This window comes from Seriola dumerili, unplaced genomic scaffold (assembly GCF_002260705.1).
Source record: "Seriola dumerili isolate Sdu_G_001 unplaced genomic scaffold, Sdu_1.0 BDQW01000068.1, whole genome shotgun sequence".
NCBI lineage: Eukaryota > Metazoa > Chordata > Actinopteri > Carangiformes > Carangidae > Seriola > Seriola dumerili.
This window is the reverse complement of record NW_019174323.1, coordinates 9,700,070-9,718,921: the sequence shown is the minus strand read 5'-3', so window position 1 is coordinate 9,718,921 and position 18,852 is coordinate 9,700,070. Positions and strand designations below refer to the sequence as shown.

General features: G+C 39.6%; 1 protein-coding gene across 1 annotated transcript; it reads right to left on the bottom strand.

Annotated features, from left to right (window-relative positions):
* Positions 1 to 586: 586 nt before the first annotated feature.
* nhlrc2 (NHL repeat containing 2) lies at positions 587 to 18,744 on the bottom strand. Its single transcript, XM_022742259.1, has 12 exons — positions 18,576 to 18,744; positions 16,171 to 16,323; positions 12,918 to 12,967; positions 11,730 to 12,135; positions 10,528 to 10,649; positions 10,293 to 10,422; positions 7,889 to 7,982; positions 7,303 to 7,534; positions 4,835 to 4,957; positions 4,395 to 4,604; positions 3,951 to 4,164; positions 587 to 1,613 (listed from the first exon to the last, which is right to left on the bottom strand). The coding sequence occupies exons 1-12, from the start codon at positions 18,736 to 18,738 to the stop codon at positions 1,351 to 1,353; spliced, it is 2,160 nt and encodes a 719-aa protein (XP_022597980.1). The 5' UTR covers positions 18,739 to 18,744; the 3' UTR covers positions 587 to 1,350.
* Positions 18,745 to 18,852: the final 108 nt, after the last annotated feature.

Sequence of the window (18,852 nt, the reverse complement as noted above, 5' to 3'; positions counted from 1 at the left end):
CTTTAAGCTATTAGTGCAACCTTTAAGAGACTATGAACTCTGTAAACAACATAAGGGTACTCATACTCAGTCATATGTAGACAAATATTTATGAAAGATTGATTGAGGTGCCTGAAGGCACCGTTAAAGACGGTTGGCTGTAAACTAAAGAAACCGCACACATAAACACTGAAATATATTATTTAAAAAAAAAAGCATGAAGTAAAGATGTGAATTAATACTCTGTTGCTGGACATCTTTAATATATTAATGATAATAAAAAATGCGAGTCTCTGCATAGATAATTTTTCATAAAGTTTCATTTCTGTCCTCTTCCACTTGCTACTTCTTTCCCTGGACTGAGATTAAAGAAAAGTTTCCCTCTTGGGGTTTCAATATCATATTTTTGAGAAAATGGCCGTAACTCGTTATTAGCATTCAAAAGAAATGCTTGGGCGAGCAAAGGCAGAACAAAACGTCTTTCAACAACTCTGAATCAAATATCAGCTCCAATAAAATGTCTCTCTTTTTTTTTTTTTTTTTTTATTCCTACTATATAATTACTCCTGGGACTGAAAGAAAAAAAAAGGTCTTTAACAATTCTTGAGAGAAATGGTTTCAAACACAAACAGAAAGCTTCCAATAATTTTTTTGTGTCTTTGAAATTCACATCTGCTGGTTCAGGTGAAAACGTGAGGCTAATCGGAGGCTTCGGCTTTTACTTTTAATATTTGAAAGAGCTTTAAATCCTCCACAGTTTTAAAAGACAGAAACCCTGGGTATTGGTCTGTCCATCACTGACACCATCATCACCAGCTGCCAGTTAGATCATCATAATTTCTTAGTTTCTCATTAAATCTGCAGAGTTGCTTTTATTTTCAGTGTACATTTAGTGTCTGATAAATAAGAAAGTGTCTTTGGGGTGAACTTTTTCATCTATAAAACAGCAATTTCTAAAGGAGACAGTTTTCTTACATTTAGCTGGTACAACCTGTCCTTGGGACTTTGTATATATATATTACTATATAGATCTTTAGGCTGCTGCTGTGTTTGCTGTACCGCCTTTATAAGATGCCTGTGGATGTATCTGTTTGCATTCCTATCAATAACTGTCACGCATGGTCAAGGACATTACAGCACTGATGCATTATGTTCTGTAGAGAGGGCTTCTGAGTAGTTTGAAATGAAATTCTACTGAAAATCAGGTTTGTGTGAAATGCATTTTTGTCAAAAGTTGACAGCCCCTTCAGAAACAATCTGTTTTCTTTCCTTCTTCCAGAACAATAAACAAGAGACCCGAAGTTAAACTGACGTTGCAACAGCACAAAGTGTGAATTCTTAGGCTGTTCTGACAAAGACGAGTAAGCGGTTTTAGAAGGCATGAGTCAGCGCCACAGTGACCTCTTTCCCTCCTTGATTGGCACTTATTTGAAGAGGCTGAGTGAAGGCAGCTGCTTTCATCGTACAGGTGTTACCTGCTTTCATACAGTAGTACATCCATACCCCCAAAGTGAGGCTTGGATTGCTGTTTGGTTCCTTCACAACAGCTGGAAGTTTGGTTGAGATGGAGAGGGGCTTCGACAGATCCAAAATGTCACCGGTAACCACCTTATTGTCAAGCAGCCACTCGTTACCTGTGAAAAACAGGAAATAGAAAAAAAAAAATCAATAGTCTGAATTAATCTGGCTAATACAGAAACAAATAAATGCCTTGCCTGGACACCAACGGTAAATAATACTAATATTCTTGCAAGGAGGTGATTCACAAAAAGCAAGAACCAGTTCATTCACAGTCTTCCAAAAGACTGTTTGTATGAAAATGTCTGTCTGACATCTAAATTTATTGTTGAACGCAACAATGTGCACCCTGTGAACTAGACTGGCTCGAGCCTGAGCAATGCACAGAACTGCTAAATGGAGTCCTCTAATATATTACCCCAAAACCACATAACCCCACTGAATCAGATGAAGTGAGAGCGAGGACATGAATTTTCTGAAACAAAAGGAGATATTTTTAGAAACAAATACTCATCTAAAGAGACGTGAGCACTGAAAGATAAATCAAAGTGGAAAAGAAATGGCTCGAGCTTCAACTGTGAGAAAATATTATTATGCCAGGGAGACCGTCAAATCCATGCCAGCGGTGATTAATGAAGCTGATGCCTAACGTGAAATCCCAGGGAAGCCATTTCTAAAAAAGCCACTAAAAAACAATTTAGATCTGGCGTGCACTTCTAACTTGATCCATTAAAATTCCTGCCTCTGCACTGATCTGATCGGCATAAGTCTAGACTGGGTATAATCGGACAGCGGAGGATCACGTAACATAGCCTGGTAGCTAATTATGTGAACCAAGGCATGTCGTCTTATCGAACGTTCTAAAAATAGCCTGCTGGTATCGCTGACTGCATGCTGCATCGCTCAGAATGATGGAAACACTTTTGTTCCAAACCTAATGAACAGACCATCAACCATCACTAACATGATATCTCAAATCACTTCACACTTGATCCTAGGGTCAGACTACTGCTGATTACAAACTGAGAACGCTGGACAAAGCCTTCCTATAGTATGTAGCAGTAAAAATCATATATTAAAATCTTGCATGCCATGTATAAGCTCGCTGGTGCTTTAAAAGAGTCGCTGAGTTATGTGTTTTTCCATCCCTCAACAGAGAACTAAAAATCTCAGGTGTGGGCCGGCAGAGTGAGGATCTGCTTGTTGTACAGTGAGAAGGACATGAAGGTTAAGCATCATTCACTTCCATTTTTTTTGACAGAATCATGGATCACAGACCTAAATAAAGCATAGTAGGAGAGGTTGAGTGGCTCACATCCAGAATAGGGTCATTATAAACATAGAGAACAAGTTTGGGTCGCAACTCTGACTCCCTCACAGGTTCACAGGGAGAAATAATTTCAACAAAGCAGGCAATTGAAACCTTTTTTTTCTTTTTTGGAGGGAAAATTAGTGAAAATAATAGCGATATGGTTTAAACATGCCTTGCTTAGCATGAGTTTTAGCAACTGCAGAGACAAATGCATTTCCACAAGAGTGGCCAACTTCTGAAGTGTGGAAACGGGATTTGTCTGTTACTTCCTCGACTGTCCTCTTACTTAAATCCCTCCACTTTTCTTCAATAAACCTTTTCCAGCAGGTATTTGTCAAATACTGCTGTCTTTTCAGAATGGACTGTTAACAAAGCTGTCCTCCGAACAGCGACTGTCCAATCATTGCCTAGCAACCCAGAGAAGCACAGCAGCTCTGTCTAGCTTTGGGTTTCTCCACATGTTGAAGTGATGTGCATTGGGGCTGTAGCAAAAGTGATTCTTTTTTTTTTTTTTTTTTTTTTTTTTTTTTTTTTTTTTTTTTACCTTTACAAAAACACAAGAGCAAAAATGTAAGGAATTGTGTTGTCTGGTCTAACATAAGCTACAAAAATTAGCATGTCTGGCTATCTTATACATTTTCCGTTGTCATACTATTCTGTCGGTAATACTAGAGCTAAGCTTTGCATTGCAACACAAAAACAATGGTCTCCTTTATTTCCATGCCTTCTGCACGGATAGCCTCACTGTTTTAGCATGATGTCATGTACGTAGCCATAACGCAGAGTTCTTGTCTCAGAATGAGTTAGCTGGTAGTTTTCAACCAACTCATGGAGCTAATGATTTTTAACTAGCTAAGTAAGCTAGCTACAATAGAAATTAGCAGTCAGCGGCCTGCTTTTGTCTTCCCTTGTATGAAATCAAAGACACGTTATTTAAAATAATTTACCAATGATTACCAATTGCCAATCAGATCAGTTTAAACGGAAAACGACAACGGAAAATATAGCAGTAACAGCGTGAGGCGTAGCTGACACTCGCGATGCCTTTCACGTGTATGAAGTCAAATGTACCTCTAGGATGAACCTGAACAAAAACATTTTCAAACGTGACATTTGCAACAATGACTGAACTTTGTCTCACCCTCAGCTGACAGAGCCCAGCAGCTGGGAGCTTCTTCAGTGAGTTTGCTTCCTTCTGGAAGGGACAGTGTGAGTGACAGGATGAGAGTCTGGCCCGCAGACACTGCTACTGGTGGCATTGCTTTCCTGACAGCTGATTTAGGCAGCGTGGGGGCTTTGGCAGGAGCCGAAGGCTTTGTGGGTACTGAGTCTGTGCAGTCCATGGATATAGGGAACTGGAGAGGAGAGAAATGTGGGTGTTTACATTAGAGAGTAGCAAGGAGAAAGCTGTTGAGACTTACAGTGTCCTTTCTTTGTAACCTTTTATTCAAACTCTTCTAGTACAAGAAGAGTTTCAGGGCAGATTAATTACACACACGTGGACAAAATGTTAAGTGGCCTACTTTCTCAAGGTTGGAAGCAAGATTTTCTCTCTCTCACACACACACACACACACAGGTCTAACCAGTGAGACAGTCTTGGAGTCGAGGTCCAGCATTTTCACTTGGTGGTTGTTGGTATCTGCCACATAAAGAAGCTTCCCGTTGTCGCCGACACAGATCCCTCCAGGTTCGTTGAAGCAGGATTTGTTAAATTCAGGACCCAGACTATCTCCAGCCTCTCCTGTCCCTGCTAATGTGCTACACTGCTTTGTCTTTGGATCCACCACCTTGATCTGAATCACACAGGCAAATAGACACCATCAAACAAAAAACAAAACCAGGGTTATTAAATAAAAAAAAAAAGGTCAAGCCCTTTATGTTCCCTGTATGGTATAAGATCAAAAGGAGAGACAAGCTTTGTGTAGCCACTCATCAACTTAAAGGAACCTCTCATGACGACAGAAGCATCAATTGTGAGCACAATACAGCTTTGAACAACAGCCTTGTGACATGCAACACTTACCTTGTGGTTGTAGGAGTCGGCCACATAGAGCAGGCTTTGTTCAGGAGCCCAGGAAACACCGAGAGGATGCTGCAGCTTGGCGTCCACCCCTTTCCCGTCTAAATCCCCGAAAGCAAAGAGGTTCTGGTTCAAAGTGGATAAAACGTTCAGATGAGATCAAATGAAAGATATAAAAACATACAAAAGCCCGAGCTGCAACTTGTGACCAATGTTTAAGCTCAACGTGGGTCAAAGTACAGAACAACCAATCCAAACTTGTGAACCGCCTATAACCAAACTTAAGACATGTTCATATTTGAAAAGAAAGGGAGTCTTTTTACCAAGATAAAGGACTTTCGTCTTAAAATACATGATGAAGCCTTTTCTATACACTATAAACGATGAGTTTCTATGAGAGGAATACTTGGAATGAAAACATGAAAGCAAAATTAGCTTCATTATCTTGGGGATTTCTGAATAATTCATACAAGAACAGTTACAAGAAATATTAGGCCACATTTGTAAGAAACACCAGGAAGAAGACAATATCTTTAAATTGCAATAGCTACTGTGACAAAAATAGTTGGATGAGTCATTCTTGAGAAGTTTTGCAGAAAAGTAAAATAATGATAAATGTCATTAAAATATCACAAAGGGGAACATTTTCAAATTATGTGAAAGAAATTGTTTTTAAAAGGTGATTCCTCATGGAAATTTCTTTTTTTTCTGCAAATGATAATAAGCAAGTAAAAACTGATTTTGAGTGGAACAGATTGTTTCAGGCTAACCTGATCCCAAACAGACAAATTACAATTACAGCCAATCAACAACCAGTTGGTGAGAACTTGGGCTGAATTGAAATAAATAGCTTTTCACGCTGTATCACTCAAATCAATAAACAAAAGTCTCATGATTCTCTGCGGCCCACTCCCTCTCCACAGTTGCTGCATTCACTCGACAATGGTGGCTACAAAAGAAACTAATCTTTGGGAAAAAATCTGTTTCTGCATCAGTGGAGTTTGTTCCAAACACCAGTGGGTTTACATGCGCTCAGGTGTTCACCTTCACTGCAGGAGTGTGCCCTCTGTTTCTGACTGTGACGCAGCAGAAATGTAAAATCTCTCTATAGTTCAATGGAAGCGCTCAAACTAAGGCTGAAGAAGGGAAGGGGAAAAAAATGCATTTGGTGGAACTATGGGAAACACAGATGCCTTCTGTTCCTGATTTCCTCACTTTGAGATTTTACTTTGAAAAATACAGGCATTTTAAAATGCGTATAGGCTTTAAACAAAAAAACTGTGATGAGAAAAAATAAATCAAAGGGCTTACAGGAATAGCTTGACATTTTGGGAAATAGGCTCATTTGCTTTCTTGTCAAATATGAGATGAAGAGATCAAAACAACTCTCATGACTGTTGGTGGAATATGAAGCTGTAGCCAGCGGCCAGGTCGCTTAACTTGGCAAAAAAGACTGGGAGCAGGGGGAAACAGTTAGCCTGCCGCTGTCTAAAGGTAGCAACATCCGCCTACCAGAGCCTCTAAAGCTCACTAATGAACACGTTATATCTTGTTTGTTGAGTCCGTCCTATAACCGAGGTGCAACTACAAAAATTTGTCGAGTGTACGAATGTAGTGCCGTTAAAAGTTCAGACATCAGATGCACATTAACTTGTAAAAGCTTTAATCCCGTTTAAGGTTTAATGTTTCATTGTCTCAATTAAATGGCTAAAATGTCTACAGGCAGTAGACCATAGAGCATATTAATGGTTTTTGCTGGCTCACCGCCATGTTGAATAAACTGTATATGACTCTCCAGTTAATTACTCTCTATTCTCATGGGTGACTACAAGCTTTAGAGCTCTTGGGACTTTCCAAAAATACACCAAAGTAGCAGGAATAAAACCACAGCATAGCGGCTGTGCGGACATGAAAGTACTACCAAAAATTGTTTTTCAGCCTTTGCATCAGCAACAAACAAGAGAGGCTGTGTTTATTTATGGCATATTTCTTTTTAAATCAATATTTTCTATCTATAGAGAAATGGCCTCGAAAACTTGTGATGTCCAAGAGTCTAAACTAGTGTGCGATTGTTTTCTGTGTCTGGAAATTGAAGGTTTTTCAAATCTGCTTTGGGAACGGACTTTTAATTTCCTCCAACTTCTGTTCAAACTGCTGTTCATTGTATTGTCTCTATTATTAATAAAAACAACACTAAAATGGACAAAAAATAACCCCACATTTACTAGGTACGAGAGAATTTATGAACCTACTTAAATTAAACAAAGATGGAAGCTCACTTAAAGCCACATGGGATTCACCTGTGCTCTGTGGCTGGTTTTTTCAAAAGTAATTTTTATAAACCACTTGACCATCCTAATGTAAAGAAATAAACTAAAACGTATCTAGTAAAAAAAAAAAAAAAATCCATCCATAGAGTAATAAATTCATCCATCATCTAGACACCTATCCATCAACTGATGTACACCCACCATCGGGTCTCTCTCTCCGCCGACCAGCAGCTTGACGCCTCCATCCTTCAGTGCGAGCGTGCGGATGGTGCTGCTCTCACTATCGGCCACATACAGGCATCTCCAGGGCTCCTCCGGGGCTAAAGCCAGACCTGAAGGCTGAGCAAAGCCGGCCTTGTGTGGGTAGGCGTTGTTTCGGTTCTCCTCGTTGCCGCTGCCTGCCCATCGCACGCATGTCCCCGCCTTGGACTCACTGCTTATGTTGTTGAATAGAAGATAAAAGACAAAACACTGCAAATGCATTGCTGCACTTGTAGAGTTCAAATTGGTGGGGAATCTTTTCATTCATCATAGACATGGCTTCTTTGATGATGCAAAACTTAGATTATTTCTCAAGTTGGAGATCCCCTCGGCTGGAAATTTATGATTGTGGTTAACCCGGACATATTATTACATCATTTCATTGATTTCCTGTGATAGGGTCAGCCACACGTATACAAAACAAGTTATGTGGGGGAGTGGGAAGATGTCTTTATTTGCTCTTCATTCTTTTTATGCTTGGCTTTTCTTGCCAGGTGGCCATGGTGGTCATGTATCAGTCTCTCACCTCCCTTTGGGCAGAGTCCCATCTTCTAGGAACAAAGCCCAGATCTGGTGGGTCCCTGCCATGGCTATCCACAGCACGTTATCTTCAACGCCACCTACACATGCAAATGAAATGCACATATGTAAGCACACACACACAAGAAAAACCACACTGTGAGTTTAGAACCAGGAAGTGTGCGTCGGCCTCAATCATCCAGGAGTTACTAATATGATTTTCTTATAATCGAAATAAAAATAAATAAATAAATAAATTCATCCATTCATAATTCACAGATGCAGCTATACAGGTTCAAATGACAGCACCCTGTCTGACAAAGCCCACATGCCACCTCAGACGCTCGCAGCTAGAGACAACACTGCCATCATAATGGATACACAACCCTCACAGACACGCAGCTTCTCAGTTGTATTTTTAATGCAGCGCCGAGCTCTGCCCTTCTTGATCACATCTGGGCGACTGTCAGGAACATTTGACATCTGCGGCACCGGACTCACCAACAGCAGCGATGACACTGTAGCACTTTAGAGTTCAAAAGGTGCAGCCTCCTTGTGATTTGGTCAATTTAATTATTCATGCCCATGGTGAATAAATCATGAATATGCAATGAATGTTAGCATGTACTCTCAAAGGACAATGTTAGTGGAGTTAAAGGTCTGATGCCACATCCTGGGACCATGTGGTGACGTTCCAAAGCAGCAGGTTGTGTCATCCGTCAGCCTGTGCAGGAAATGTAACCTAAGACTGATTACCTCTTGCTTCCAGGCTGGGTGCAACTACTAAATAATGGTGCTAATGGCAAAAAAAAAAAAAAAAAAAAAAAAAAAAAAAAAATGACCACATGACTGTGATCAATCAAACTCCAAAATGTAAACAGGACCTGCTGATGAGTACAGTGCTCGCTACAGGCAGATAAACAACCCAGTCCAACCGCCATCTTTTGTTTGCTCTAAGTTGGTACAGAATGTCACAAAGACAGTACGACACATGCTTAAAGTTTACTTCACATACAACCGCCAGCTCTTGCAACATCTCCAGCTTGAAGAGGCACTTAACCACCTAAAAGTAAACAATGTTAACCTGATGCATCATAGCTGTAAGAAAAACAGATGACAATAATCTAAATAATACATATATATATATATATATGTAGTATATAAATCAATACAGATTTTAGAATAATACTCAACTTGAAACATATATAAGGCTAAAGCATTACATAATAACCTTGTATTCAATATTTACAAATGATACCAGGCCTACCTGGAGAGCAAAACAATTCTGCCAAATGAAGCAACAATAGACAGTACCGATTGAAAGGTGTATATATGAGTGTGTCTGAGGGATCTGCCGGTATGGCATCTCTGTACATGACTACAATTCTTTGCTGACTGATTTTAAGTCTGCAGTCTGAATGCTCACTGATAACGAGGCTTGATGGCAACACAAGACATTATCACTTGGAGATAAAAGGTCTGAGAGATTTAAAAGATACAGTTTAAAAAAGCTTTCGACTTAGATTAAAAAATAAAAAAAAAATCACTGTGTGGCAAATATTAAAAAAAAGATCAATAATAAAGGAACTCTGAATGCCCAAGGCAAAATAATAAAAGCAAGGCATTAAGGGGGACTGAGCTGAGCTTGAAGCAAAGGTCTTAGATTACTTTGTGAGAATATGAAAGACCTCATCAGAAAGTAGAGGTAGATGAGGAATTCGCTAAAGAGGCTTATTGAGTACCCCCCCCATAAATTAGATCCCAGTTTTAGAAAGTATCTTCCAATATCATAATTACCCCTTCAATTGTCTATCCACCTCTGTGGATCCCTGATATCTATTCTATTCACGATCATGTTCAGGAAGACTGTCTGAAAAGTGAACAACTCAGACGTTAATGGCTACTTGCTTCCAATCTGTCCTGTAAAATCGCTTATGAAGGGCTGCTTTTTAAAAGTAGCTTGTTTTCTATTGCAGCTCAGGACGTCCACTTAAAGCAGAAGTGTTTTGAAGGTGAATCATGTAAAGGTTAGAAGCTACATAATTTGTGTATGTGATGCCATTTTGTTTTGTTCAAGAACATTTTGATGTGTAGTATCTGTGTGTGTGTGTATATTTGTCTCTAATTGCACTAAATGTACAAGGTGGAAACAATGACTCTGAAGGTGTGATCCCACCAGAACTCACACCACAATCTCTTCAAGGGGGGTGAAATGTACCTCTTCCTGTTTTCTTTCCACCACTGTCACTGTCAACCTGCCTGAACTCAGCGAGACCCAACAACAGCCAGGGAATCTGACAGAGGGGCGGGGTTAGGTTTGGGGTTAGGGGGTGAGGCGCAGAGGGGGAAAGACAATAAAATGTTGTTAAATGTTGCCCTTCGAGTTCCGGGTTTTGGGCCACGAAACTCACCGGCGGTGCCGAGAGTCACATCCCAAGGAGAGCTGATTGGCTGCTGAGGTCCCATGGCCCCACCCTCTTTGTCTGTGCCTTGAACTCCTACGCCAGCTAGAGTGCTGACTCTTCCCTCTAACAGGTCAATCTAACACCAAGACACGCAAACACAAACAGACAGTCATAAATATAAAGACAGTCACTGAGAGAAACAGATATGCAGATATTTTAACGAGACAGTGGTGGATCCTACCTTTCGGACCAGGTGGTTTTCTGTGTCGGCCACGTATATCGTGTCTCCTTTTATGGCCACACCCTGAGGGGAGTTAAAGGAAGCCTCAGACAGGTCGCCGTCGTGCCTCCCACTTTCAGGTCCTGCGACAGATGTGACGATACCATGGACATTAAGATGGTGGTTTGGATAACACTACCTTCCTTATAGAATTTTCCACCTTTTGAAAACTTTTGCCAAGAAAAGCATAATGCCTGCACACGATGGATACTTTGTATCTACAATGACAAATTGACAGTGTTTATGTCTCTTTCTAAATTTTCTCTGTCATCATCTCTGCTGGGCTGCTATAAATGAGTTTTGGGGGGAAATTAGTCTTCAGACGTGACATTTGTTTTCTATGCAACTAAACATCTGTGGTACCCAGCGAATGAACTAAGTCTTTAATAGTGATAGGAAGAAACAGGTGCTTTAATTGTTCTCACATTCTATTTGATAAATTACTTTATCTTTCAGTTGACACAAGAATTGAATTTTATCGTCCCTGCTTAAACTTTTACTAGAGAAAAAAAAGAGTTGATGGATGACTTTTACTTATACAAAGGATATGTACAGGCGTACTTGCCCATTTACAACTGGAGCACGGGTGATCTTTCATTTCTATAAATGGATCAATGATCAATTACTTAAATTTATGACTGTGGTTCATCTAATATAATGTGCTTATACTGTATGTAACAAATTTGTTAAATGGAAGACATAACCTTCTGATCCAAATTTCTTATGCCCATATAAATAATATGTATGTATGTATAAGGATGAGATCAACCCACAAAAATATAACAAATCCTTTTTTTCCCCCTCATTTTGTCCACACTTAGGTCAGTGCCAAGTTCCCAGAGTGTACCAGTCCCTGCTGCTGCCAACCTCTCTGCTGGTCTGGGGACAACACAGACAACCATGTGGCTCCTCTGAGGGTTGTTGAGGCATGTGAGTAATCTAAATATATCAATATTGCTGAAATTTGTGTTGTGTAAGTTGTACGAATTCTTATTATTTACAAAGCAAGAACAATATTTCATTTTTATCCACGACTCATTTAAATTAGGACATTATCACAAAGATTAATGTCCCTTCTTTCAAAATAGCATAGGGCGGAGGTGTGAGGATTTAATGCCAACCTCAAGAGACCGTATATCTCTATCCTGTATCCCACTTCTTACCTCCTATGACATGCGACAGCTGACCGGTAGAGGACACCACCAGAATCCGGTGATGCCCAGTATCTGCTATGGCCAGTGTTTTCTTGCTGTTGTCTATGGCCACCTTCCCAGGAAAAGACAGGATGCTGGGTGGCAGGGAGTCTCTGTACAGCTTGATCCCCACCGAGTGAGGCTTCAGCAGGCCCTGCTCCCTGTAGTGACGGAGGGCGCTGTCAGTAAAAAGCATCATCCTGTCACGGTGGCCTTCGCCCACCAGGGAGAAGAGCAGGTTGCCACGTGGTCCGAGCAGGACCAGCGTGGGCCAGCAGGACACCTCCAGTTCATGCCAGAGGCGCGCCTCGCCGTCGTTGACCACTGGGTGGCAGATGTCGTAGCGGAGAACAGCGCTGCGAACATTGGCGAGGACCTTTGAAGGGTTGGGGGAAAAACAAAGAGGAGCAGTGAAGTATTCATTAATAAATTGTGTTTATAATGAATTAATCAATCAATCAATGTGACAAAGAGATTCTCCATTATTAAATCCATAAAATGTGAGAAAACAGTAATTCTAAAATCATAATTTTGACAATTTTGATTGATAATTGTAATAAATGATTAATCGATGACTATATTAGGTGGAGTTTCATTTTCTGTTCATCTACGTATCAATTATTAAACACATCATTTCAACAACTTACAGTTTAGTCTAAATCATCATGTTTTGAATGAACGTCTGAGCCTTAAAATGAAGCCAATTAACACACTCATATTCTGTGTAAGAATGTGGAATTTCTTTTATAAGATGAAGGAATTCATGTTCCTCTGTCTTCAGAGCTTGTTTGTGGGAATGGGAACTCTTACTCAAACTGAGAACTGCACAGAAGCAAGGATATAATCTGTTACCATTTCATGTGTACTGTGTGCAAAAAAAAAAAATAAAAAAAAAAAAAGGGCAGGCTGACAGTACTTTCTGAAGATCTTAAACATGTTTTCTGGTCTTAAACAAAAAAATCGACAACTACTATCTGAGCTGCCAAAATCAGATTCTCATGCTGGTATACTAGTGTAACATTACAGATTAATACTGCATGGGGAGAAAGTGGTTCAGGTTGATTGTCTTGCATCAGATTCAAATTTACCAGTGTTCCCAGAATGACCAGAAAAGCCTCCTCAAAGGTAAAATAATGATGAGCAATAAAAACCACTTACCTTTTCATTTGGGAATTTGGCAGAGTGTACACCAACAACAACCAGTCCGTCTGAGAAACAGATTGAATAGATAGAGAGACAGAAAAAAAAATCAGAACAGCCAACCATAACAAAACAGTAAGTGGTTTGAATTAACATTGCTCAGAATGAAAAATGCCATTTTTTTTTTTTTTTTTAATTTTCAGGACATGATTTTGCTTATTGAGCTTTATTCCTTCACAAAAACGCCCAGTTTCAGTGGTGGTAATGAAAGACAGAGAAATGGTTCAAACATCTAGTTGTCCCCACGAATATCTCTGTAAAATCTTCTCTCTAAATCACGTTGTCAACAACTTGCATAAGCCTGATCAATAACAAGTTAACACAAGACACAAGCACCACACGCACGCACGCACACACACACGGATGCGGCAGCTGTTTAAGATGCTTGGGTGAAGTGAGGGAAACATGTGATTTGCAACTGAAAACCTTTTAAATATCTTCCTTAGATAAATGCCCCTCGAACATAATATCACATAGCTCTCAGTGAGGTTCCTGGAAATATTTCAGTGCCTCGAAGCTTTAAATGATTATCTCGGTTATTTCTCAGTAGTCATCAAAGTCCACTAACACTATGCTTATTGTACAGACAATGAGAGCGACTGGTTCTCATTTCATTAGTGTTATGTAACTGAGTGGCCTAAATCTGTGGAAAATACATGTTTCTGATGCCTTTTTGGAACAGACCCTTTTGTGGTGCTAACATTCTGACAGTACTGGCCTTACAGAGCAGATACCCTGATAAGTTTCCTTCCTGTTTCCCCATCAGTGTGGGACTCGCTGTTGAAACAGTCACGTTTGCACCCATGTCACTCCTTCATTAAAAAAACTTGACAATACTTAAAAAAAAAAAAAAACAAAAAAAAAAAAGAAGCCCGGGTGGAGCTACAGAAATGTCACAGCTAACATGTCATTCAGACAATACTTTATTCACATGGAACCAAGCTTGACAGCTGATAAAGGGATTTCTAGAGAATATAATTTATATAATATATAAATGTTTTTATTTTTATCACTTCCATTTAGAATTGGATTATTGTAGCTGTTAACCTTTTAACAAACGCTTCCACTGTGTGCCATATAGAAAAACGCACTATTCTTTTTATTGGTAAACAATAAAAGTTTACAACAACTGCTTTGAAAGTAAAGACGCACCTTCATTTATAAGGTTTCTGTTGTACACTCTGTATGCATTTTACCCGATTGAGAGTCAAGACAGAGTATTCTTTATAAAAAGGACAACGATGTGCATTTTCTTTTTTTAAATCTACCAATACATATGTTATTTGCTCATATTCCAAACAGTGGATTGAGGCACAGTCTGAAACTAGTATAGCAACTACAATCATTAAAAATAGAAATTAAAATTGGACCCCCGACCACTAAGGCCTTGAAATGAGAAAAACTGCAGAAAAATGCATAATTTAGAGAAACAGTTGTAAATCTGTTTATTTTCTATAAATAAGATGCATACATTAACTCGAATTTAGTTTGGTCTTGACTTTGTCACAGAAAACAGGAAAAGCTTATATTTTAATTTAGATTTCATAATGCCTTTTTTGGCTCATAACATCACATGCTATTTCAGATGGCTATAAAGCAAACAAAAGCCCTCAGTCCTCCATAAATGGACCCCACAGGACACTTCCTCAACAGAAGTAAAAGCACACAATTCCAAACCTTCAAACCCAACACGGCCTGCAGTGAATTTCGTCATCCATGGCCTCTGCCAAGCAGTATAGTACCAGGACAGATTGTAGTGACGATGGGTGGGTGGCGGGGTGGACTGTGGGAGTGACTGGACAGGGTGGCTCCCACACCTCACTGGCCAGAGCAGCAAACAGAATGTACCCATAGCAGTGCCAAAGATAAGGCAAGTATGATAATGTGCGGTGGCACTGCAGTGTGTGTGTTCTGGGTCCCGCCTGGCTAACAACTGAATTTCAAGCTTCCTCAGATGATCCCTTGAAGGATCCAGCAGGATGCCAGAGTCATTCGGATGTGACTGTGCTTTTACATGGAGTGGCAATACAGAGAAGCGTACAGTGAGCTGCAGCAGGGTACAATTATGGGGCCAACGTACTCACTGACACTGCGGCTTGGAAATATTTTTAGTCACTGTCTCTTCACAGCTGAGATAAGAGCCTTCATACTCATAGAACAGAAGAGGACAAGTTGATGTATGACACTTTTTCTGCCCCAGTAAACTTACACGTTCCCATGATGCAGCACTACACATAATAAGGTACTAATGGATTTGTGTTCCCTCAGTAAGGCCTGCCAGGCTTCTGCCTCTTGCAAGGCCCAGTGTACCTTCAGACTGACTTCAATGAATATATTTAAAAAATGCAGTCTGGCAGAGGCATCTTTCTACATTTAATAATTTAGCAGGGGAGGAATATCACTTCATTCAGACCTTATACAAGTCATTATTTTGTTTTACCTACTTTATGTGCTTTATTTTTGATTTCCCATCCATTCAATATGCTGGGAAAAGAAATGGTAACTCACCAGAGGAAGATACTTTTTTTAATTGGCTCACATTTAACTACTGGACAGGAACCAATCATTTCTTCGTTTACAGACACCGGGCACAGTTTCTCATAATTAAACGGAGTCTGCAAGCTCTACTATGAGACGCAAAATGTGTTGTAACTTCATTTCAATCTGCCACAGTCTTTCAGAGATCAAAGCCAATCCACTGACACGGGGGGGGGTGGGGGGGGGGGGGGTGTGTGTTTGAAATTCACAATGGGGAGGATTAAAATTCACACATGACAGTTTAATTTTACCCAGATTTTGCAGCTATCTGGTGAAATTACAATACATACAGTATGCACTAAATGAATTAAGCTCGTGCAAAATGTTTCCAACTAAATAAATAAAAGGACATACATGAGGTACGCCAATTTAACTAATTAAATCATTGACACATGATTCATTACAAGATTTGCTTCTGCATAATTTTGACTGTTTGGTGATGTGAAGTCTTTGAGAAGGACAGTTAGGATTGTTCTACTTTTCCGAATCATAGGTTAATTATGGTGTAAAACTGAATATTTCTTCACACTTCACATACTTCTCGGCGTTAATTAAATTAAATTAGAAATGGTGAGACTCGGCACTGTTAGCCTTCCTACATGGAGTCTCTCAACTCCCTCAGGATCAGCCATGGTGGCTGCTGATTTACAAGATAAACTCCTGAAGTCCATACCTTTAACAGAGTGTTTCTTCTCGAGCTGGTGCAGATCAGGCAGGATGTGCATGCAGTTGATGCAGCAGTAAGTGAAGAAGTCCAGCAGCACCACTTTGCCAGCCAGCTCCTTGTTCAAAGACAGAGGCCCCTCCGTGTTCAGCCATTCCAAGCCTGGAGCAAATCACAGAATGGAAAATGACGCTGTCATCTTATTAATTATGTTTAGTCACAGTGTAGGCAGACGCTTTATGGTGCCCATCACGGTCCTAGGAGGGTAATGGTAGTAGTCACAAAATACCTAAGGGTTATATCTGTCTCAAGCCTTACACAGCATTCATGTCACTTGGGGAAAAAAAGTTGGACCACTTGATTGATCAAAGCATTGACTTTGAAATACTCACAGCTTTAGAAGTGTTATGAAGCTATCAAATACCAGAAATAAATTACAGCTCGTGTCTGATAAGTTTTTTCACTCTTCCCTCACATGCACTCTGAATATTACATTGCCTGTTTGAAAATCTTTGTGTAACTTGTGTGGCTGCCTAGCTTTGCAATGCCTCCTTTGAAAAATGATTCTTAATCTCAGTAGCACTTGACCTGGTTAAACTAAGGTTAAATAACAGAGTTGAAGCGTTATCTCTCTTATTTTCATCTTTAAGAATGATGCAAGCACAGACTGAGTAGGAGAAAGAAGTAGCTCTCTTGATTTCAAAGTCTCAAGATTTTATCTGTTGGAAGAGAGCGATTGCACCTGGTGCACAGTGCCTAGTGCATGTACCATGTGCAATTGTTTTACTCACAACCCCTTTCTTATTCTTCTTCAACTGGGCTGTTATTAGTTTGATTCCAATGTGAAAAAGAAATTATGGCACTAAGGAAAATTTATATATTGCATATCTTCAAAGTATCTAAAGAGAAGTAACTAGGTAAATTTAAGGAAATCCTGAAATGCATGGGTTAAGAACACGGTTATAGTGACAAAAAGCAAACTGTAGTAACAGCTATGAATGCCTTTTGACCATTTTGCTGCTCTGGAAATGATAAAATTTTCAACACACACTGTAATCAAGGTAAGCAACACCTTTTTGCTGCTGTGCCCTGTTGGCCGTCAGGCAACCTCAGGTTGAGCCAAGGAAAATCCTGAAATTTGTCACCCTAAAGTACTCTACATATAAAAAACAAATATTTTAGACCAGTGTTCACTTTGCAGTTTCATAGGAGGACCAGGTTATTGTCCCATAAAACCCTGTTTATTAGGCTGTTTGGTGTACTACTGTAGATCCCCATCTACTGGTGTGTCGAGATACTGCCAACATGCTGCATCCCTTAACAGAGGGCCAAACTATAGATCCAACCTGTCAGAATCATCTGGTCAATAAACCTCTAATTGAGACCAGAATCTTGTACTTACCTGTTACTGAGAATAATTTAACATCAATATAATGTTTTTCTAATTTTTCATTCATTTGGTGTAGTTATAGCAGCTATATTATTGATCTAGTTCTTATGCTGTTGATGCTATTTTTTTTATGTAATGGCAAACATGCTACCATAATCTGTAGTGTAAACACTACGTAGTGGGTGGTTTTAATTTAGTCCAATATTTTGTAATGATAATAAATGAGAGACAAAAACTGGGGCAAAGTTTTTCCCAGAAATCCTGGTATCTACTGCTATCTAAGGCTGTATTACATTGAAACATTTTTCTGTACTGCAAGTTAAATTTTACACCACCTCTTATACATTTAACGCCTTATTTTGGAAGACATAATGGTTGTACAATGGAGTATGTCGCACAGCCCTGAGTAAGAAAAATATAATAAATATAAAGTCTGCGTTCTCATGCATTATATAGATTGGTAGATTATTTACTATGCAACATAATGCTGATTGCAACACAAAACTGCAGCTCTTCATTTCGTCTGAAATCAGTATTTGCTGCTAATGCTGGAAGAGGAACTCAGACGGTTAACTTTAGTAAAAGTACCAATACCACAGTTTAGAAATACTACTATTACAACTAAAAGCACTGCATTTAAAATCTTACTTGAGTAAAAGTACATTAGTGATATCAGCAAAAGGTAGAAAAGTAAAAGTACTTTGATTAATTATTATTTAAAAGATTGTTAACATTGATGCATCAATGTATAAGGAGCGTTTTGCAGTTGTTGCTGGTTGAGTTCAGGCTAGTTTTAACTAGTCTAGCGATTCCCAATCGAGGGGTCGGTCTACTCCCAAAGGGTCCCAAGATAAGTCAGAGGGGTCATGTGTGATTGATGGGAGTGTAAGGGTTAGGGTTGGGAAACCACAGAACCGGCACCGAGAGTCATGTCATGACATGCCTTGATAGCAAACTCAACTCGAACAGCTGCTATGCAGTGAGACACAGTGCTAAACGAGCTAAAGCTAAAACATGGCCTAACCTGTCTGGAAATCAGGTATCTTCAGGTCGTCTCTCTCGTCTAGTACTTTCAAATACTGAAGCACCAAATTTTCTTTCTCCTGCGGCGTCGTGGCGTCATCTAGGGCGACATCCAGCTGACTTTGGATAGGAAATAAAGTAGAGAGGCTGCACCGGGACGCCATGTTTCCAACAACACCCACCCTGTTAGGTAAATCCACGACGTAGATTCATGCGACTAAAAATATTCATAAATATAATTCACTAGAAATATTTTTCTGAATTTTAAATCATTGACA

What these genes read in the sequence shown, in the direction of transcription:
- nhlrc2 (XM_022742259.1), bottom strand. Translation starts at nt 18,738, where the DNA reads ATGGCGTCCCGGTGCAGCCTCTCTACTTTATTTCCTATCCAAAGTCAG. An exon ending in GAAGAAACACTCTGTTAAAG is followed by an intron (nt 12,968 to 16,170) that starts GTATGGACTTCA and finishes TCTGTTTCTCAG; the next exon opens with ACGGACTGGTTGTTGTTGGT. An exon ending in TGTGACTCTCGGCACCGCCG is followed by an intron (nt 7,983 to 10,292) that starts GTGAGTTTCGTG and finishes TTGCATGTGTAG; the next exon opens with GTGGCGTTGAAGATAACGTG.